The following is a 23,128-nucleotide window of genomic DNA, read 5'->3' as shown; positions in this document are numbered from 1 at the left end:
ACTAGCAAGATACACAAACACAAACACACACACACAAACATACACACACACACACACACACACGTATACATTATACGTACACATGCAGTCACACACAAGGACACAATGACTTTCACATATAAAAAACACACACACATGCTGACACTAGGCATGGTGGTGTATACAATCTATGTATTTAAGGCCGAGTGGTAAATGTGTTTTGGTAACGTGAGATACGAAGAAAGGGATTGGTCTCGCTCAATAAGATTGAGAGATGACTCTGGGGAGAGGAGAAGAGAAGAATGACAGACTGGAGGACAGCAAAGAAGGAGAGGGAGAGAGAGAGAGAGAGAGAGAGAGAGAGAGAGAGGAGAGAGAGAGAGAGAGAGAGGGAAGGGAATGGAAATCTCTCACACACTGCACTCACACAGTGCAATTCTGTAGTACAGTCAGCATGTCCCTGCTCACATTCATGCACAAAGAGATAGAGCAAGCACGAAGGGAGATGAAGAGGGGAAAAGGGAGGGAGGGGCAGAGAGAGAAGAGAAAATGAGAGATAGAAAGAGAGAGAGAGAGAGAGAGAGATAGAGAGGGAGGGAGAGAGGTGGTGGTAGGTGGTGCTGCTGCTGGTGGCAGTGGTGGTGGTGGTGCTGGTGGAGGTGGTGGTTGTGGTGGTGGTGGAGGTGGTGGTTGTGGTGGTGGTCGAGGGGGATTGGTGGAGAGAGGGGGGCAGGATCATTGCAGTGGCTGACGGAATGGCAGTCACGTGATGCTATGTGTGTCTCTCCACTCCTCCAGGCTCAGCACAGACAGAAGGGAAGAGAGAGAGAGATAGAGAGAGAGAGAGTGAGAGAGAGAGCGAGAGAGAGTGAGAGAGAGAGAGCGAGAGAGAGAGAGGGGGGAAAGAGAGAGGAAGGGAGGGGGAAGAGTGAGTCTGTGAGAGAGAGAGAGGGAGAGGGATGGAGGGAGGATAGGACTGAGGTAAATGCAAGGGAGAGAGAGGTGCAACTGGAGAAGGCAGGCGGTAATGGAGGAATGTTAAAGAGAAGGACGGTGGGAAAGTGCTGCTGAGAAGGGAGAGAGAGAATGGAAATGGAAGGGAATACATCAGAGAGAGGAGTGCAGAGCGACAGAGAAAGAAAAAGAGAGAGAGAGAGAGAGAGAGAGAGAGAGAAGGCAGAGCAAGCGAATGAGAGGAGAGGGCTCGTGCATGTGCTGCTGCAGTAACCTGTTTTTCGCTGCTGCAGATGATCAATCATCCAGTGCAGCCTTGAGACACAGGAACATTGAGACTCCCTACCTCTCTCTCTCATTCTCTATTTCACTCTCTCTCTCTCTCTCTGTCAGATTCGCCAGCTCTCTCTCTCTGTCTATCTTTTGTTTGGTCTGTCTTTCTCTCGCTCTCTCCTTTACTCTCCATTTTCTCTCACCTCCAGTATATTTCTCTATCTTTCTTTCTGTGTGTGTCTCGCCTCTGTTTCGATCCCTATCCTGGTCATTGTCCGATATATGATGCACACACACACGCACACGCACACACGCACACACGCACACACACACACACACACACACACACACACACACACACACACACACACACACACAGTGTCCAGCTGTTGTTATCTTCTGGTCCTGTCTTTGGTTAGCTGTGGCTGAATGGTGGCTGTTTCTTTGAGTAGAGCTGCTCTTTGAAGATGAAATGATTGTGCCCTTTCCCAACACCTCTGCCCTTCTCCTTTGATAGTGCACACAATACTGAATACCGGACACACACACACACACACACACACACACACACACACACACACACTCACACGCACACACACGCACACACACAGACATGATCACACAACCTGCTATAAACAAACGGTGTAACCTGGCATATGCATTGCATTTTCTCGAGTGCTACAATGAATAGTGAAATAGTGTCGCACAATATACAGGTTCTTGGTTTTATGACATTTATCAGAATTTGTGAGAATTGTCGTAATCTTTTAACTTTTGGAATCTCTTTTCTACTTCGAGGTGGAGCCTGACGTGTTGCTCATCACACAAATATGTACATTATTAAACATAGCATAGCGTATCTACAGTTGAAATAACATTGATTATGTGTTAGACACACACCATACAATGTATGAGTAAGATGTTAGCCTATGTATGTTAATCATAACTTTATTGTAGGAAGAGAGTTATGTGATGTACAGAGGTAACATTTCCATTTAAAAATGGACATTTAATAGCCAGCATTTATTCTGATATTGCAGAAATTAGACTGTCAAGTCTCTCATTTATTGGTTATTGGTAAATGTAGAAACACCATCTCTTATATAATTGTTTCCCATTCAGATTGAGTATTTAACACAAACATTTGGTTTGCTTTGTAACTTAGATGATATTAAGCGTGTGTGTCATGAGGAGACTGTAGTCTGCAGGTGTTTTGGTGGTTTCCATAGTGACGTGCATTACGGTGCGTTGTCTTGCTTTTACTCTGCCATGCTGTGAGTCGTGACTGCTCTTCCACATCTGACTGTGAGTTAACGTCAGCACAGTTTTGGGCAAGGATTGGAGAGAGAGAGAGAGAGAGAGAGAGATTAGAAAGAGAGAGAGAAAGAGAAAGAGAGAGAGAAATAAGGAGCAATGAGAAGGAAAGGAAGAATGAAAGAAGGAAGGAAAGGGAAAGAGAAGAGGCAGCAAATACTCAGACATATTCATTCCGCTGACAGATGCAACATCAGAGTTATGACCTTTGACATTTCAGATGGCCCCGCGTGTATCACTCACAAGACAAGCACAGTGACACATAGGTGTGTTTTACTTCTGCTATTCAACACTCCTAGACCTCTGACAGCAAACCGGTGATTACTGAAGTGACAGGCTTTCATCAGTCATGTATTGGAATCGTACATCATAAATAGTTTTTATCTGTGTCATGTGCAATAAGGTTAGGCTGGAAAATCCAGACCCTGGTAATCTAGAAAGATTAAGGGTCTGGCCACGAACAATGTAATGGCTCAACTCGAGGGGCGGCAACTAGCATGCATTTAAAAATCTCACTGCATGCAATTGGATAACACTAGACCATGTTTACTCTGAATGATTTCGGACTTCGACGCAATCGGATAACACTACGACCAATATTTACTGTCCTCCAACGTTGCAGCGCTGTCTTCATCAGTTTAGCTGGTTCCCCGAGATTCAAGGGGAAAAGTAACGTGCATCATTGCTCATTGCCAGAGTGTCTCGCAGAGACAATTCCATTGTGCTCTCGCGAGAACTCTGGATTTCCAGGGTACAATAAGGTAGCATTGCAGGGAATTTCATAGATCATAGAATATCATAGAATTTCATGAGAATGTATAGGGAAGAATTTATGAATATCTGGAAAAGTTGGCAGGGACATATTGTGGTAAGGTTGGTTGGTTGAAGGTCTGTTATGATTTCTTTATACAGAAATCTGTACCATGAGAAAACGAGGTCTTATTTATGAATACATTTTGTGTGAGTAAAGCACATTTGAAATGTGCATGTTGTCATATTTAGTCAGTCTTGTTAAAGGCAAATATTATTTGTAAGAGGACATATTTATATGGTTGACAAAATATTAACAAAGTTGCCTTTATACCTCACTTAACTAAGGACATAATGAAGGCATACTATTGTGAAAACTGCAGTAGTATGTGTTCTATCAACCTCACAAAATGCGTTAGTAGAAAATATTAAGAGTTACTTGAAAATGTAACTGAACTTCACATTGGGGTAATTTTGGAGAATTCAGATGTATTATATTGTAATGCAATTCCAATTGTAAGAGCAATGTGTGTGTGGTTGGGTTGAGGGGACAAAAAAATAAGAGACCTTGTATTCAACTGAGTGGAGCTGCAGTGCTGAGTTCAGCAGTAAGAGAACCAGCCAGAAAGAAAGATAGACAGGGAAGGAAATGAGAAAGAGAGAAAAGGGAGAAAGAGAGAGACCCTTGAGAGTGAAAAAGAAGAGTGTAAGAGAGAGTGAGGGTAAGAGAAAGAGAGAGTGAAATTGAGTGTGTGAGAGAGAGAGAAAGAGAGAGAGAGGCTGCCATCTGAATACACACAGGGTAGATGAACATTATCACCTGCACAGATATAAACACACAGGTGTGCATACACATACATCATCTTTCAATTAGACTTTGAGGCCACTGGTAATATATTACAGTGTGTGCATAGACATATACTGTATGTGCATATATAATGCTGTATATATTTAGAATAAGCCATGCAATGCTTGCTTGGGCAGGGCTGATTATGTGTGTACGTGTGAAGTGATTTTGGCAGCCTCTCAACAATCACCTGACCTAGATTCCAGCCTGTATGCATTAGAACCAGTGTGCCTAATCTCTTCCCTTTGATCTAGGAATGTACAAGTAGCCTTGTACAAGTGCGTCTATGTTCCTACACTATTTCCATTTATAGTTTGGCCCAAACTGTATATATATTTTAAGGAAAATCAATCTAGCCCCACCTTCTCCACGTGAGGGTGGTGATGCTGAGATTCTATCAATGAGCAAAACGGGGGCCCTGTTGCCATGGAAACAGTTATGAATGAGAAGAGGGCTGGGAACCGTAAGGAAACCGTGCGCTAGAACGGCCCGTTGCCGTGGCGACAGGCTGAAAAAAAAAATGAGGGCCTGCTTTTTTTTTTTTTTTTTTTTTAAATCCTGGCTCTGCAATCTGAGTGTGGTGTGAAATGTAAATATAGCAGCAGAGCTAAAAACAAAAGTGATAAAATAAACGGGACGGTGGAATACGGAAACAGGGCTAGATGCGGCGCCATGTCAGCACACTGGCCATGTGCAGTGGCCGATAGGAGCCATACTGTCCCTGCTAGTGGCCACAGGCAGCCCAGCCCGAGTGGCAGGACAGACGGGAGGGGGCAGTCATAGTATCTAGCCTGTGTGCAGAGGTAGATAGATGGTGTCTCATTTTACTATTTGTGATCTTTGTCTGGTAAACTGTAACAGCACTCTTAAAACAAATGTGTTGAAAATAACACAACTTGTGTTGATTTTTAACACATCTCCATATCCAGATAGGGACAACACAGTTTGTGCTGTTTCCAACACATCCGTTTTAAGAGTGATTCATTTTAGATTATGTATACTAGTGCAGTGCCCGTTCAAACATGCTATTCCTGTAGCCCAATTACATGCCTGCAGGTACTGTAGGCCTGCTTTAAAAATAGGATGAAAGGGAAAAACATAATTCCAGGTAAGCATTCAATAATGAATACAGATAATATAATAATATAATAAATGTGAAGTGAGCAGAAGGCTACATGTGACATTTTTTACAAATCAAAATGACATAATCCTAACAGCTGTTTTGAGTCAAGGCTATATGCTTAACCTATTTAATAACTTGATGATAGAGAAAACAAACCATTTTGTGGAATGATGTATCATCATATGAAATTTGCAACGGTGTGTCTCTGGTGGCCTATAAGTGACATCACACTCTGTCTGCCACTCGTTGCTTGTCGCTGGTTATGCTTTGCATGTGTGGCATTCTTTAATTCGGGACCATTATCACTCGTTTCAATTTAGGACCTTGCAGTTGGAATTGTCGTTTGCTTATTCAAAGTCTAAAGACAGTCCAAAGTAGCCTGGGCTATTCGAAGTGTCCGTTCATTGCACAACATTTTTTACGTCATTTTCAAGAGCCACTGCATACCTGTGTGTGTTGCCGTGATGTTGCAAAATCCGCGGAGTCATTTTATGCAAGCAAACCGCATACAGGGGTCTTTATTGTTGAGGTCAGACATGTTAACACATCTTGCACTTGCTTAACTTTTTACCCATGTAACCTACACTGAACCAGTTCTGCCAAATCCTTGCTTCTATCCTCACTGGTAGCTTATAGTACAGTGCTGTGTGGGAGGGGCTAGCGGCGAAAGCCAATGTGTGCTTCTTTTACAGATATATTTATCGATATCTTTTGCATTTCTTATTCAAACAACGTCAAATTTGGCACTGCACTTACTGATGCTCGTAGCATGCCCGTAGCAAGAAACCTGCCTGAAATCAGTCTGACAAACGGTCAGCGAGATATGCGTGCCACAGACATTAGGACACACACACAGACACTCCTTGCTTTATAGATAGATGAAAATGAGGTTTTTGGTCTTTTAGTCAGTATAGTATAGTACAGTACACTGTGTAGTGTGCACAGGCCATTTTATTCAGTTTGCACATATTTCAACCATCATGATAAACTTACAATTTCATGATTTGATCATGATTTCATCATTTGGGTTTTAGAGGGAAGTGTTCCTATAGTATGGCTACATATGCACCAACACAAACACATTCCATGTGTTTACCCACTCATGCATACATGTTTAGAACAGGAGACCACACACATGCACATGTACATGAGCACATCTTTCTCACACAGCAGTTCACTCAACCATGATAACAGTCTGGCTTCAGCCTTCTCCCTTCTCCTGGTGATTGGCAGGTGTGTGTCCCACTGAGCTCTCCTTGTGAGAGCTGAGCAGACGCATTCACACGCACGCACACACACACACACACACACACACACACACACACACACACACACACACACACACACACCTACCCAGTCATTCCCTCCCCCCTGCTGTTTTAGTTCTCACCCTCCCTCCCCAAAAACTCCATCTGCACACCTCCACACACCTGCCGTGTGCCCCAGGTCCCAGCAGCACCACACCTGCACATCAAGGCCCTCTCCCAGTGGCCCGCGGAGGCCCGGGCGACACATCCTCACAGGGGCTCCCGAGTCCTCTACAGACTGCCTCGATGTTACACAGGCTGACTTGTTTCATCGTTGTGCGGGCGCTGTCTTCGAAACATCCATTCTGCACAATGGTTGTGCAGCAGCATCCAGCTGTCATAGAACGCAGAAATGGATTCTGCACGTCACAGCTCCTTCCAGATACTCTGTGCTGTTAGCATCACAGTCAGGTCAATACTGACCATAACTGAACTGGAAATAAATAGAGCTGAGTGCAGGTGGGTGCAGGGGGAGGGTGAAGAAGACATTTCAGGGAGATGACGTAGGTAAAGTGGTCTGCTGGCTGCGATATAGGCAGCGTACAGAAGAGGATGAATGCTGAGTCTGTCAGGACCACAGAATTGGAAGGAGGACAGTGGACGTGTTGTGGATATTAACTATGGATATGAATAAACACACAAATCCATCTACAATTCATGGCCAAAATTGATTTAATAGTTGATGAAGCAGACTTGACATAGAATATAGAATTCCATTGTATTGTTTTTAGTTCAGTGGTCCAGCGGTAGGGTAGACATGGTGAGTAATTCCATGTAATGGCCGTGTAATGCGAGTCTGAGCATTCCCCAGGCACATCTATCTCTCAGTGCTCTGTCAGGGCCCCTTCATCTGCCACCGCCCCCAAACACACACACACACACACACACACACACACACACACACACACACACACACACCCTTCTCTCTCTCCCTCAAGTCCACAATGCCTTGTGATCAATAAAGAGCAACAGTATATCAATCCCCTTCCTGTCAGGAAAGTTAATATGGACTCAGGGGGTGTGTGCGCATGTGGTAATGGATTAGATGCAGGGCTTTAACGCCAGTGTACATGACACTATGACGGTGGCGTGAGTTATGACTGTGTGCACATGTATAGCTACAGTAGTGGTGATATGTTACTGAGGTACAGAGGTTAGCTTCAAATAAGAAGTAAATCACTGCCCATAGCAAGCATTTAAGAAATGAGTTTGGCTCAAAAGAGCTGCTTTTCCAAATGCTGTCTCTAAAACATTAACCAGACAGAATATATTTCATTTACTTACTAATGGCCCACAAATCTATCAATCTAGGTTGTAGAGGTAGCAGTGCAATATTTTGAATGCTAATTGATTGTGAGGAATGAAATGGTAAGTGTTCTCTAGGATGAATTAGTTTAAATCTTATGTAAGACTTTAGTTACACTCTGTGTCATAACAGTATCACAACTGTGTCTTAAATGGGTCATGTCAAAAGCCAGATATTCTCACTAGTTGTCAGGTTAGGCTTATTTCCACTGATATAACAGGCCCATGGCAATAGATAGATAGATAGAGATAGGTACTTTATTGATCCCCAGGGGAAATTCAAGTTTTTTTTTTTTTTTTTTTTTTTTAGATAGATAGATACTTTATTAAACATGTTCAATATTCAATGATAATTATGACAGATTTCATAAGATAAAACTCCAAAACAGACTGTCATATGGAGACCAGGAGTTGTCATTGATATATTTTTTTGTTGTATATTGAAAAGCGTGCGCTCGTTTTATGAAATTGTATGCTCATTTTACTGTATAATGGGCTCATTTTAGTAAATCATCACTAATTTTACTGAATTGTTGCCTTGTTTAAACAAGCACACAACTTACTAAAACTAGTGCACAATCTATAAAAATGAAGTTAGTTTAGTAAAATTAGTGCACATGGAATTTAGTCAAACGAGCACACAGTTTAGTAGAGTGAGCACACGATTTGGTAAAAGAAGCGCACATTCTCTCATCATACAGAAGAAAGTATTGCAATGACACCTCCTGGGTGGGGGGTGGTTGTATGTTACTAGAGTGCAAAAGGGTGCAGTAACACAGTGATGCATCATATGATGAGAGAAATTCCTTGTGATTTTATGAAATTCACGTAGAGAATGTGTCAGCAGTTAATGGTCAGAGCAAAAAAGGTCAGTCAAACATTCATTATGAGATATGACAAAGGACGTGTGATAGATAAGAGAGATAATTGGCTATATTGTTTCTGCTTACATTACAATAGTCTAGTGCATCATAGTAACAGTCAGCATCCGGCTGTGATACTGTACACACCATGCGTCACGTCAGTCAACAGAATAACTGGAAGTGAGACGTCTGAAAGTAACGTGTGTGCATGCTTGCGTCCGTGTGTGTGTGTGTGTGTGTGTGTGTGTGTGTGTGTGTGTGCGCATGCTTCAGTGTACATGTTTATCTGTGTGTGTGTGTGTGTGTGTGTGTGTGTGTGTGTGTGTGTGTGTGTGTGTGTGTGTGTGTGTGTGTGTGTATGTGTTTGTGTTTGTGTTAAATGAGTCAGGTAGTGGCTGACTGGTTATGGCTTGTCGACTGCAAGGCTATAAATAGGCTCTGAGAAAGATAGAATAAAACGAGCCAGTCAGCACATCTCTCTCTTCTCTCCCACTGGACAATTTATTATTTCCTCTCACAGAGCTTCTGTCTCAGTTCTGCCTGCTCTATTCAACCATCTACTTTTTTTTTTATCTCCCTTTATTTGATGTCATTCAGGTACATTTTGTTCAATTAACCTTATCTCAATTCATTCGGAGATCGCACAGACATGATAAAAATAAACACAAATGTACAGACTGTCGTGTGCACCCTTAATCACATCACTGGTTGTTGCAGATATCACAAGTTCCTCAGCAGTCTTACAGGTCTATTTCAGATATCACAAGTTCCTCAGCCGCCCTACAGGTCTATTTCAGATATCACAAGTTCCTCAGCAGTTCTACAGGTCTATTTCTCTCCATCAGCTCATTGTTTCTATCTAATGTATTGTTCTCTTTATGGATTGTCTGTATCCATTAAACAGGTTGGTATGGAAGTTGTATGTGGGCGTAATATGCATGATTTAATAAAGGTTTTGTTTACAGACACACACACACACACACACACACACACACACACACACACACACACACAAACATATATAAATACACACATAATTGAATCCACCAATCAAATTTCTTATAGAAAGGATTCAAATATTCTCAGAGAGATGATACAGCTTTGACACTCAAGGGTACACAAAGCTTTCTTTGCAAGGAGCGGTTGATATTTAGTCATTTTATCATAAAAGACTTTGGCCATATACAGATCATAGACACAACCTATTTCAAGGACTAGCACCTCCTTTCTATCTCTATGCAAGAACACATCACCACACACACACATAAACACACACATGCATGCAAACACACACTAACTTGTATCTATACTGGTCTCTTCCAGAATCCTGTCCACAATCGGGTCGGAGTTTGACCTGCGGACCCTTCGTGCCGTGAGAGTGTTGAGACCCCTCAAACTGGTGTCTGGGATTCCCAGTGAGTTTCGTAGGAGAATGGCTTGGGTGGTGGGTGGGGTTTGGTGGTCCAAGGACAGCAGAGGGACGAAGCAGGCACAGATGGTTCAACCGTTGGTTTCAACAGTTGAAAACTATTTGGGGAAAAAATGGTTGCACCATGGCTGAACTCCTTGTAGCCTCATCAGAACTGATCCACTGACATTGCCTTCATTTTCAGCATTTTTATTGTACAAGGTTGGGATGTTTTTAAAAAAAATATATATATATATATGTGTGTGTGTGTGTGTGTGTGTGTGTGTGTGTGTGTGTGTGTGTGTGTGTGTGTTATGATGTATATATATATATATATATGTCACCTACTATATATATATATATATATATATAAATATAGTAGGTGACAGATTGAGATTGTTAAAATGTACTTATTTCTAATTGTACTTTTACTTATGTAAGTAATGTAATTGAATAAATAATTACATAAGTAATGTAACTATTTCAATTACTTTGTCAAAGTAATGGAACTAATCACATTTGATTACCGGCATATTTGACTACTTTTGATTGGCAGTGCAAATTTTAAAAAAAAGAACCAGTGAAAAAATAAACTAAAAATGTAAATGCATATGACCAAATTAATTCAGCCTGTTTAGGGTTTGAAAATATGTCAAGCAACATAATGATTGTACATATTGCAGCTTTTTTAATTTAATGACGTTTGTTTTATAATTTAATTACATAATTCCATAACATGTAACTAGTTACTCCCAAACCCAGAGGTGGGACCAAGTCACTGTTTGGCAAGTCACAAGTAAGTCCCAAGTCTTAGCACTCAAGTCCAAGTCAAGTCCCAAGTAAATACAGAGAAGGGCAAGTCGAGTCCAAGTCCAAGTCTCATCAAAGCCAAGTCGAGTCCAAGTCCAAGTCCCAATCTTTTTCAAGTCCTGAACAAGTCATCAGGTACTCTTCACTTAATAATGGCATTATTAGACTATCGATCATAATTTTAACACTTCCATCTAATCCACAGAATTTTTTTTTATAAATACAGATTAAAATATGTTCAATGTTTCTGTCTTGAAATCTTTTACGATATATGCATGCGCATACAATATACACATGTGCATACCTGAGTAATCTGTACAAAACGGATAGCTACATGACAAATAAAAATATTGTTTTTCCAAATTTCGGAGCCCACTGTAAGGATGAGTAATAATTTGACTGATGGCATTTCACTGCGCTAGGCCACAGATTTGCCTGCAAACAATTTATTAGGCTGTCTGCCAGTGGCGACTCATAAGGGAAGCCAAGGTCAACACTTTTATATTATTTAAAAGATAATAATGACACAGTAATTTTGTTTTAAAGTATTCATTTCTTAAGAAATACTACACATTTGATGCTGTTTATCTCATTTGTAAATGGTGCACTGTCACTTTAAGCCCATTGTGTGCCACTGTCCACACATTCTCATAATGATCTTTTTTTTACCAGCTCCATTCCTATGGCTAGTCCACAAACTCAAACATTTTTTGTGCCACATGAATAGCACAATATTAACAATGATAAGCATTATATTAAGTTGGCACAAACAGCTTTCATTCCTTTGGAAATAGATGCATGTATGACATGATGCTTGCTTGACATTTTCTGTTTGCAATTAAATGTGAATTATGAGCCTGGTAGCCAGTAGCCACCTAGCTAGCTGAGTGGAATGCGTTTCAATCGGCATATCAATGTGCTTCATGTAAACAAATTATTGAATAGGCCTACTTCAAGACTCACCATTTCCATTAAACAAAGGCAAAGACAACTCTTCATATTCTTGTCCACTTTCCAAATCACAGTGAGTGCAGCCTATGTCATAGTGACCTGGATCTCATAGTTTATAACAGTAGTGAGAACCGGATAAATCCGCAATTTCCCCTAATCTCGTATTTGTTGCCTTCATGATTTCCTTTTATACTTTTCTTATATTTAAAAGAAAATATCAATCATCATCAACAATGACAAGCCAGCTGGAACCTGCCACTCGTTTTCTCTCCCTCTCGTGCGTGCTTAGATGGGGTTCTCAATTAAATGGAGTAGGCTAGCATAAGTTCAAGTTGGATCTTAATGGAGAGGACTCGAAAAGTATCATCTTTATGTAACATGCTGTTGGTGCATTTTGACATTGTAAACGTTCTCTAACAAGAGTGCAAATCAGTTTACACTAAAGCTACTAGTTATTAGCTAAATGTTGGTCGTTTCTCTGTCTCTTGGTACCCTACACACAGTGCGTAACGCATGTGGGGGTAGCGGCAGCACTGAATTGTGCTCTGGACTGGCCGCTTGTCTCCGCTATTTTTTTTTTTTTTAGTCGCGGAGGGAAAGCATCTCTGGGGTGACTGGTCCACGATCAGGAAATGTAGTTTTTGACTCGAGACATGTCAAGTCGTCACAAGTCAAAGAGGCAAAGTCCGAGTCAAGTCTCGAGTGAATAGTATTCAAGTCCAAGTCGAGTCGCAAGTCATGCCGAATTTTATCAAGTCAAGTCTGAAGTCATTAAAATCATGACTCGAGTCTGACTCGAGTCCAAGTCATGTGACTCGAGTCCACATGTCTGCCCAAACCCTGTTTATGTATATTTTTGGGGGGTATTTCTTGATGTGGGTGACTTATGATGTTTTCTGTTTGCCCTCCAGGCCTGCAGGTGGTGCTCAAGTCTATCATGAAGGCCATGATCCCTCTTCTGCAGATTGGTCTGCTGCTCTTCTTTGCCATTCTCATGTTTGCCATCATAGGCCTTGAGTTTTACATGGGGAAGTTCCATACCACCTGCTTTGACATCTACACAGGTGAGTCCTCCACCACTCTCAATCATGTTGTAGCCAAACTGTTACAGTTGATTCAATCCCTCTCAGTTTCTTATATATATGTTCTGATGATATTCTTATACAAAATATGAACAAAATATATAAAATCAAAGATACTTTAGTTTACCATCAACCATCTCTGATAAAGCATTGCATTGTCAATTTGTTCTCTTTAAACATTTCCCTCACTCTCCTTTTCATGTTTATTCAATCCTCTAAGATGAGATACGGGAAGAGTTTCCATGTGGTACGGAGGCTCCATCTCGTCTTTGCCCTAATGGCACCACCTGTAAGCAGTACTGGCTCGGCCCGAACTATGGCATCACGCAGTTTGACAACATCCTGTTCGCCATCCTCACTGTCTTCCAGTGCATCACCATGGAGGGCTGGACTGACCTCCTCTACTATGTAAGTCCTGCTACTTCAGTTTTGCTATGATGCGAAAATACGTGAGATCATTTGATTCATGAACATACGCTATGTTGTGTTAAATATGTATGCATTATTACAGGTTCATAAAGACAGCTGTCGTTACAAACACTAAATTATTTTTGTTGTTGCATTTAGATTTACATTTATTCATTTAGCAGTCCAAATTGAGGATTCGCATTAAGTTGCATTGCAAATTAAGTATACGTTTACAAACATCACAAGACTAGACCAGAGGATGAGAGTGCAGAAGTTTAAGTAGTAGTCAAAGTGTCGTTGAAGTATATAGAGGGAGATCGAGGGAAGTAGAAGAAAGGGAAAGAGGAGATTCATGGTAAGTGCATGTTAGGAGTTTTCCGTTGTTAGAAAGGGAGGTAAGAGTTGGGTCTTCAGGAGCTTCTTGAAAATAGAAAGGGCCACCCTGGCTATGGTAGCACTGGTAGGTTGTTCTACCATCAAGGAACTACAAATGAAAATGGTCTGCATTGCTGTGTGCATAGGGGTGGCAATGCCACACAATGTTGCTTGGAGGAACGCAGCGGTCGAGGGGTAACATAAGCCTTTGTGAGAGCATTTAAGTAAGTGAGAGCTGACCCAGCAATCACTTTCTAGGCAATCATTAGTTACTTGAATTTGATGCGGGCGGCTAAGGGTTGCCAGTGGAGCTCAATGAACATAGGAAACATGGTCAGAGAAGGTCAGCTGATCATCAGTCATGACACCCAAGTTTCTTGCAACCTTAGGAGGAACAAAAGATGAAGAGTCAATGAGTCAATGAATGAAGCCATGGGTGGAGGAACAGAGGAGAGGAGAGGAGAAGTAGACTGGAGGCAGGTTGCAGAGGTAGCAGAAGGAATCCATGGGTGGAGGAACAGAGGGTTCTTCTGAGAGGCACACATTGAACTGAAGGAAACAATGGTCAGAGAGATGCAAAATCATAACCATTAGGGAATCTGTGGCACAGTTTAGAGCGAGAATGTGATCAAGCTCTTTGCCCGCTTAGAGGGCTGCGAACCGGTTGTAGCTTGAAGGAATTGTATCAGGATAAGAGATCTGCAGAGTTAGGATCTAAATGGATGCTTATATTACCATGTGAATAGTTCAAATATCATGAATGACAAGCCAATGAATGTGGAAGCTCCAAAAACTGCTATAATAGTTTTTTTTACCTGAAGATCTGTGATAAGTTACTGGAGAAAAATGATTGAATTGATTTAGACTGTAATCTTAAATAGACCGTGACTGAAATATTACATTTGCTCTGAACTGTTATAAAATGAAATAAGACAACTGAGTGCTGAATTATTATTTTTTTCCTTTCAGAATGACATTATGAATGATACAATGAAAACAAAAATGTCTTAAGCCTTAACATTAACCTTTAACCTTAACATTAACCTTTAATTACTGTTGCATGTGATTCATACAAGTTTTGACTTATCAAATGTCTTGTACTCAGTTAGCCATTGATCTACACACCCATAAGGGATCAGCAAGCCAAAAACAAGCCATGCTAATTTAATGTCTGACCCCAAATATGCTTTACACTGTTTCATGTCTGAATAATTGCATTCTCCGGCCAAGTGGAGATCTATGCAAAACTTTTCAAGAACTGTACACTGGAGGGGCTGTGGGAAAATAAGCCATACATGCTGGTGCTGCCTTAAGCCCTGTTGCCAAGAGTAGAGTTGTCTAAAATTATTAGTGTGATTGTTTCATGAACATTTGGAACAGAAAAGGATGCATGCACTCGGCCCCTAAAGAGGACCTCTAAAGTGTAGGCTGATTGATCCTATTTCTGTGTCTATCTGAGGTTGATCATTTGAAATGGGCTTTGTGCTTCTGTCAGGGCCTCCGACTGGAGTAGGTCTGTGTGTTTCTGTGCTAGGAGAAGTCCTCCAGAAAACTAGGGCAGGGAGGTCATCTGAGTGTTGAGGCAGCAATGGGCATTTCTATCTAGTATTAACAGTTCAAAAGGCTGACGCACATACACACTTACTCACCTACCCGCACGCACATACACACTCACACAGACACTTTCACACACTCACACAGATAGTCACACAGGGGTGCTTTTTTAAATTCCCTCAACTTGGATGGCTCTCCCATGCTTCCTCCTTCCTTCTGCAGTTATTTTTCTGCCCCTGGTCCATTCCCCACATCCCTCTCTCTCTCTCTCTCTCTCTCTCATTCTCGGTCCCTTTCTTTCTGCGTCTCTTCCCCCATCTCCCTCCATCTCCGCCGGTCCCACCCAGGCGCTTCTCTATATTTAACAGCCTCTGTTCAGATGGAGTTATTCCTGCCTCGGCCGGGGGAGAAGCTGCTGAAAGTTTAATGGGCAAAAGGACTGCAGTGTATACAGCATAGCTTTCAGACATGCAGAAAGAGAGGGAGAGTGTGTTAGAGAGAACGAACGAGAGAGAGAGGAGAGGACAAATAGAGATATGGAGGGAGCTAGAGGCAGAGAGAAACAGAGAGAGACAGAGAGGGAGGGAGAGAGAGATTCTGTTTGAGAGAGTACTTGACACTACGAAGACCTATGTTTGAAACTCAGAAGGACTCTTGATGGCATTGTTACCTGAGAAAATTCTTGAATTTCCCCTTGAGGATCAATAAAGTATCTATCTATCTATCTATCTAAAAAGCAGTAACCCAAAAACACATGTGCACTATTTCTATATCGTTTTTTGGGGGGTTTGACCTCGCTACAGGCACTGTGCAGATGTATTGTGAAAGTGCCTGGTAAGCCCTCCACTGGCAATGAAGTGACATCATTCATCCAGCAGGACCCTGAATAATTCATAGTCTGGATTCTAGGGCAGACTATATGAAAAAAGAAAGAAAAAATGAGTGCACACTTTTTCATGATGTCCTGCTTTTGTAACAAGACTCTTCCCCGCACTAAAAAGCACACCTTAATACTAGAATATTAGTTATAACTATAATATATAATAACACTAGCTTATTTTTCTGTTGTAATTGTGTTTTACATACAATTTATGGCTAAACCTCTGCTAATAAATCTACAACTTATTTTTTTATTTGCTCTGCTAATATGTTATAAAACGCACTCTTGGACTAATAATGTTATATAGCACTCTTGGACAATAAAAGCCAACTGGTCTCAACTGCTCTCATCAATGAAGAAATGTCAGGAATATGCTGGCGTTTTTAGCTCCTCTACTTGTACATGTCATGAGACTGACTTATACATGTCATCAACATGTGATAGGAAATGTGCTGTCCTATGTCATTATGAGCAGTGAATTGGCAATTGGCAGGTGAAACTCATCATCAAATTAATCAGCTGATTAATCATTATGTCACCTCTCAGAATTTTAGATGTCATAGCAGCTTCCGCATTATGCTACTAATAGCATAATACCTGTACACCAATTGCTGCTTATAGTGGCATGATAGTGAAGCAACACTAGAGCGAACCATTGTCAAAATATGCCATCTGCAATTGTATGCTTTTATAGCATTGTTTATGATAGTCCCATGATGCAGGGATAAGGTCAAAATGATAGTTATTCTTGAGAGCCATTGGGATGCTCTAAATGCAGTCTGGAGTCTGGCTGGAAACTTGTCGGCTGGGAAAGCCAAAAATATCTGGCTGTTAAAAGGGTGTCCAGTCCCTTCCCGACTACTGTCTCACGTGTAGCCTGGCACCTGTCTGTCTGTCTGTCTCCCAGAGCGACGACGCCTCCGGGGGCGCCTGGAACTGGATGTACTTTATCCCACTCATCATCATCGGCTCCTTCTTCATGCTCAACCTGGTGCTGGGTGTCCTGTCCGGGTAGGTCACTGTCATCTCTCCTCCCTGCATCCGCTGCTTGTCAGTCTAGAGGTGTCCATGATGTTCCGTCCACCTGTCTGTCTGGCCTGTGTTCTTGTGTCTCTGTCATCATATGTGCCGTTGTCCTTACCTGATCTGTCTGTCTGTTTGGCTGTCTGTCTGTTGGCCTGTATGATTATGTATCTGTCAGCATTATCCTCGCCTGTTTTTTGCATGGAGTACATAAAGTTCTGCTGAAGTGTTACCGCATTTCTCTCATAGTTGAACTAGTGCACCATGACGCTAATTATGCGAGTGTAATGGGTACAATTAGTTGGAAGCAGAAGCGCAAATTACATAACATCACAGTGCAGTGTGTAGCTTTAGCTAAAGGCATCTGCTTTATGACTAAGTGTAACTGAATTCATATGCTGGCATAGACTTGCCCAAGTGGAAGGCTTTTCTGATGTTATGTAACCTGGGTTACGCTTCTGTAATGTTATGTGAGGGCCGAAATCTGATTTCTGTACTGGTGTGTGTGTGTGTGTGTGTGTGTATGTGTGTGTGTGTGTGTGTGTGTGTGTGTGTGTGCGTGCGTGTGTGCGTGCGTGCGTGCGTGCGTGCGTGCGTGCGTGTGTGCGCGTGTAGGGAGTTTGCCAAAGAGAGGGAACGTGTGGAGAACAGGAGTGAGTTTCTGAAGTTGAGGAGACAGCAGCAGATAGAGAGGGAGCTCAACGGCTACCTGGAGTGGATCTGCAAAGCAGGTACAGTAGAAATGCACAGGCACTATGCACAAACACACACACACACACACACACACACACCCATGAGCACAGTAAACACATTTGCACAACAGCAGAAATGCTTGCAGATAATACCCATCATGCAGAGTGTTATGTAAGGCAGGAAGATAGGTGCTTAAGATTTCCTCTAACCGTTTCTGTTAAGTTATGATTTCATTCAGGCAGATGGATTTGAATTTGAAGTGAGCTGTTGGTGATGAGTGTCACAAGCACATGAGTTTAACTCAATACTTAATTCATTAGTGGAATACACCTTGCCTTAAATAACAGTTTACTTATCAAAAGCCTGTGTGTGGTTGTAGGTCCATCAGACCAGAAGGTGCTTTATGATAGTGCTAACAAGGCAAAGTAATGTATTAGACATAGTGTCAGCACTTATTCCAGTGAGTTAGACTGACGTAAGTGATCATGTGACTACTCTCTTGTTATAATACACCCTGCCTGATTTAACCCTTTCATTGTGTTTAGAAGAAGTTATTCTGGCGGACGAAGACAATGAAACGGATGACCGGATGCCCTTTGATGGTATTTACCCCCTGAGCTCTCTGTCTCTCCCTCTATTTCTCCCTCCCTCTCTCTCTCTCCCTCTCCCTTGCTTTCTGTCTCTAGTTGACTGGCTGCTACAATCTGTTCATTTCTTAGCAGACTAGCCCCGGTGGCTTTTTTGTTCTCTTCATCTGTTTCTTCTTCTCAGCCAGTCCTCTCCATCTCCTCTCTTACTCTCCTCCTCCTCTCTCTCTACCTCCTCCTCTTCCTCTCTCCTCCTCCTCTCTCTCTCCTCCTCCTCTCTCTCTACCTCCTCCTCTTCCTCTCTCCTCCTCCTCTCTCTCTACCTCCTCCTCCTCCTCTCTCTTCCCCTCTGCTGACCTCCGTGGCTTTGCTTTGCCTCAAACCTTCACGTCTCAGTAGTGTGTGCAGTGTCAGCGGAAGTCCACGTGCCCTAGCATTTGTGTGTGTTTGTGTTTGTGTGTGTATGTGTGTGTGTGTGTGTGTGTGTGTGTGTGTGTGTGTGTGTGTGCATGTCCACCCCACTGGAGTCAGTTAGTTAGTGAGTTGGAGTGAGTTTGGAGAGAGAGAGAGAGAGAGAGTCACTGAGTTGTGTGAGTGAGTCACAGAGTGCGATCTCCTCCTAGCAGCGTCGCGGAGGAGGCCCACCCTCAAGAAGAACAAGAACGACCTCCTGAACCCTGAAGAGGCAGAAGGAGATGCTCTAGGTGAGACGCACAGGCAGATTAATTCAAACACACACACACACCTGGACACACACACACATCTGCACTCCTGGACACACACACACACACACAGAGACACAGACACAGACTAACACACACACACACACACACACACACACACACACACACACACACACACACACACACACATACACACACACACACACACACACACACACACACATACACATAAACACACATCATTCATTACCCACAATAACCTAATGCGTACAACCTAGTGCATTCTCTCACCACATATACAAAAGCACTCTCTTAATCAACGGATATGCACACGGAAAAACAAATACAGACCATGTACCTTTATAAAAACACTTCCTGTTACGCACCCATAAATTCTAATGTGAACACAAATATAAACAGACATGCACCCACGCATTCAGGCTCAGTGCTCTACAAATAGGCACAGTGCTGGCTACCTATTAGGCATGATTGAGCATAGCTCCTTTCTCTGGGGTGGACTGAGGTAAACAGAGTCAGCACTCTGTAGATGTGTAACATGGCGAATGCAAATGTTCAGCAAGATACTGTAGGATGTCCTAAGGGGTGTATGATTAAGCTAAACCAATGTCAACAGCAGAGCCCAGCGGATCAGCTCAGGGAGAAGCTGGATTTACCAAGGGGTCTGCTGATGCACACAGATCTTTTTTTTTTCTTTAAGTAGCTGGGTAGGAGGCCTTTCCTTCTGTTTTGGAGTTCTTGATGCCACTGTTGTTTCTTTCCAGTGACTTCCTAATTCTGCAACTGTTCTGTTATCTCTTGGTCCTCTCAAACCTCTCCCCGTGTACTCACCACCTCTCGCTGTTTGTGGTCCATCCAATATGTGTCCATGTTCCCATGCGTCACATCTCTCACCTCTCTCTCTTCCATCGCCCATCTGTCTCTCTTTCAACTACCTTGCAACTACTCATCCCTCCTCATCAAATCCTCTTTTCTGTTATGTCCTCCTCCATCTCTGCATCTCTCCATCTCTCCCACCATCACTCTCCCACCACCCCCCCATCACTCTCCCACCATGCCCCCCCCCCCCCCCCCCCCCCAATCTTCCCCTTGCTCCTCTCCCACCCCAGGGTCCCCGTTCACCCGGGCCAGCCTGAAGAGCTCCAAGCTGGAGGGCTCCACCTTTGACAAGCGCGAGCGCCGGTTTCGCTTCTTCGTCCGCCACATTGTCAAGACGCAGGCCTTCTACTGGTCCGTGCTCTGTCTGGTGGGCCTCAACACGCTGTGCGTGGCCGCCGTGCACTATGACCAACCCGACGTCCTCTCCGACTTCCTCTGTGAGTGACGCCCTCAGCGCCCCCCACCCCACCCCACCCCACCCTCTTACTCTGACTGTTTTCAAAATGGCTGGCCAAAAAGGATAGTGTGTGAGAGGAACGTTATTTTTTTTTCTTTAACTGTGGGAATTTCCTGGGTGTGTATGTAATGTTCCCACTTGGTAAATTAGGTGTGCCGGGCTTTTGCATCACTCGCTCACTTGCCCAAGGAGAGCTTTGTCATTTTTTTGAGAGAGGCGCATACTTAAAAGTATTACTGTTAATTAGCCAGATGGCTCATGGGAAGTGTCTAGGTGGCCCTTCCTGAAGTAGACAGTATGCAGTGCATGCAGACAGTGCTTCCCACTTTACAGCCTGAAGGCAAGGGTCTGTGTTTGCCAGGTTTGGTTGACATAGAGAGCACATCAGGACATAGACACAGATATAGAGAGAGAGGCTGTCTGTGAGCTCCGGAACATGATTTTAATGGGCCAGAGTCGTTTTTTCAACATTTAGTCTTCTGATTGCATTCTCATAATCTTTAGGTTATCTCAATGTTCTTCCAATGCCTCACTGTTAGGCTGTTTTATGTCTCCTAAAATTGAATCTCTTTTGATTTCCCATATTGTACTGCTTTCGCTTCCTATTCCGTGTTCCCTGTGTCCTTCTCATGCAGACTTTGCCGAGTTCATTTTCCTGGGCATCTTCATGTCAGAGATGTGCATCAAGATGTATGGATTGGGGACACGCCCTTACTTTCACTCCTCCTTTAACTGCTTTGACTGCATTGTAAGTTTTCCTTCGGACCTGCTTCTCTTATTCCCCAGCATGATTTCCCCCTGGCTTACGAACTCGTAAATAATAACTGTGTAACTGAAACTGCTGCCATGTCGTACACATGATGATACTGATGCCCTTGGCCTATAATCTAGATAACAAATATTTTATTGCTTTTAAATGTCATTTTTTTTGTCCAAATGCAATATAGAAAATAAATATTACATTTTTCATCAGAGGTCTATAATACACAGACATATGGAGACAGATAGTGTTTATATTGCACTGACTAAATGTATTGTTGTTATTCCACTACCAATTTAATATTTTCACAACAAGCTGATGTTGCCTAAGTGTGATAGTCCATACATAATTGATGGTCTTATTTTAGAGGTACACTTTTGTTTAAACTAAGTTTCCCATGTGTATGTGTAGTACTGTATGTCTGCATGCACTTGTTTGTACGTCTGTGTGTAATTGTTTACCTGTGTGTGTGTGTGTGTAAGTGTATGCCCATGTTTATATATGTGTGTGTGTGGCTTTGTGTGGCAGGTCATATGTGGCAGCATATTCGAGGTCTTCTGGGCAATGATCCAGCCTGGCACCTCCTTTGGCATCAGTGTGTTGCGCGCTCTCAGGTTATTGAGGATCTTCAAAGTGACCAAGTGAGTCTCCCCTGTCTTCCGGTCCCAGCCAGTGCAGTGTGGTCCAGTGTGGTGCAGTGTGGTGCGGTGTGGTGCGATGTGGTGTTATGTGGGTTGGTGTGGTGTTGTCTGGTGTGGTGTTGTGTGGTGCGGTGTGGTGTGGGTTGGTGTGGTACGGTGTGTTGTGTTGTGTGGTGTGGTGTGGTGTGGTGTGGTGTGGTGTGGTGTTGTGTTGTGTGGTGTGGTGTTGTGTTGTGTTGTGTGGTGTGGTGTTGTGTGGTGTGGTGTGGTGTGGTGTTGTGTTGTGTGGTGTGGTGTTGTGTGGTGCGGTGTGGTGTGATGTGGTGGTGTGTGGTGTGGTGTTGTGTGGGTTGGTATGGTGTGGTGTGGTATGATGTGGTGTTGTGTGGTGCGGTGTGGTGTTATGTTGTTTGGTGTGGTGTGGTGCGGTGCGGTGTGGTGTGGTGTGATGTGGTATGGTGCGGTTTGGTGTGGTGTGGTGCGGTGTGGTGTTGTGTGGGTTGGTGTGGTGTTGTCTGGTGTGGTGTTATGTGGTGCGGTGTGGTGTGGGTTGGTGTGGTACGGTGTGTTGTGGTGTGGTGTTGTGTTGTGTTGTGTTGTGTTGTGTTGTGTGGTGTTGTGTGGTGTGGTGTTGTGTGGTGCGGTGTTGTGTTGTGTTGTGTTGTGTTGTGTTGTGTTGTGTTGTGTTGTGTGGTGTTGTGTGGTGTGGTGTTGTGTGGTGCGGTGTGGTGTGGTGTGATGTGGTGGTGTGTGGTGTGGTGTCGTGTGGGTTGGTATGGTGTGGTGTGGTGAGATGTGGTGTTGTGTGGTGTGGTGTTGTGTGGTGCGGTGTGGTGTTATGTTGTATGGTGTGGTGTGGTGCGGTGTGGTGTGATGTGGTATGGTGCGGTGTGGTTAGGTGTGGTGCGATGTGATGTGGTATGGTGCCGTGTGGTGTGGTGTGGTTAGGTGTGGTGCTGTGTGGTGTGGTGTGGTGCGGGTTGGTGTGGTGCGGTGTGGTGCGATGTGGTGCGGTGTGGTTAGGTGTGCGGAGTGGTTAGGTGTGGTGTGGCGTGGTTAGGTGTGGTGCGGTGTGGTTAGGTGTGGTTAGGTGTGGTGCGTCAATTCGATGACGTGGTGTGATGTGGTGTGATGTGGTGTGGTGTGATGAGATGTGGTGTGGTGTGGTGCGGGTTGGTGTGTGTGCTGTGGTGTGGTGCAGGTT

General features: G+C 43.2%; 1 protein-coding gene across 1 annotated transcript in view; it reads left to right on the top strand.

Annotated features, from left to right (window-relative positions):
• The window catches only part of LOC121704904 (voltage-dependent P/Q-type calcium channel subunit alpha-1A-like), an 85,431-nt gene that overhangs the window by 13,436 nt on the left and 48,867 nt on the right, over nt 1-23,128 (top strand). The window contains exons 2-12 of the mRNA XM_042085449.1: nt 6,687-6,795; nt 10,039-10,130; nt 12,796-12,948; nt 13,187-13,374; nt 17,091-17,194; nt 17,822-17,937; nt 18,445-18,501; nt 19,110-19,190; nt 20,297-20,503; nt 21,159-21,271; nt 21,812-21,924. Coding sequence (XP_041941383.1) covers nt 6,687-6,795; nt 10,039-10,130; nt 12,796-12,948; nt 13,187-13,374; nt 17,091-17,194; nt 17,822-17,937; nt 18,445-18,501; nt 19,110-19,190; nt 20,297-20,503; nt 21,159-21,271; nt 21,812-21,924 — 1,333 coding nt within the window. The remainder of the gene's footprint in view (nt 1-6,686; nt 6,796-10,038; nt 10,131-12,795; nt 12,949-13,186; nt 13,375-17,090; nt 17,195-17,821; nt 17,938-18,444; nt 18,502-19,109; nt 19,191-20,296; nt 20,504-21,158; nt 21,272-21,811; nt 21,925-23,128) is intronic.

This window comes from Alosa sapidissima, chromosome 3 (assembly GCF_018492685.1).
Source record: "Alosa sapidissima isolate fAloSap1 chromosome 3, fAloSap1.pri, whole genome shotgun sequence".
NCBI lineage: Eukaryota > Metazoa > Chordata > Actinopteri > Clupeiformes > Clupeidae > Alosa > Alosa sapidissima.
This window is presented reverse-complemented; position numbering and strand designations above follow the sequence as displayed.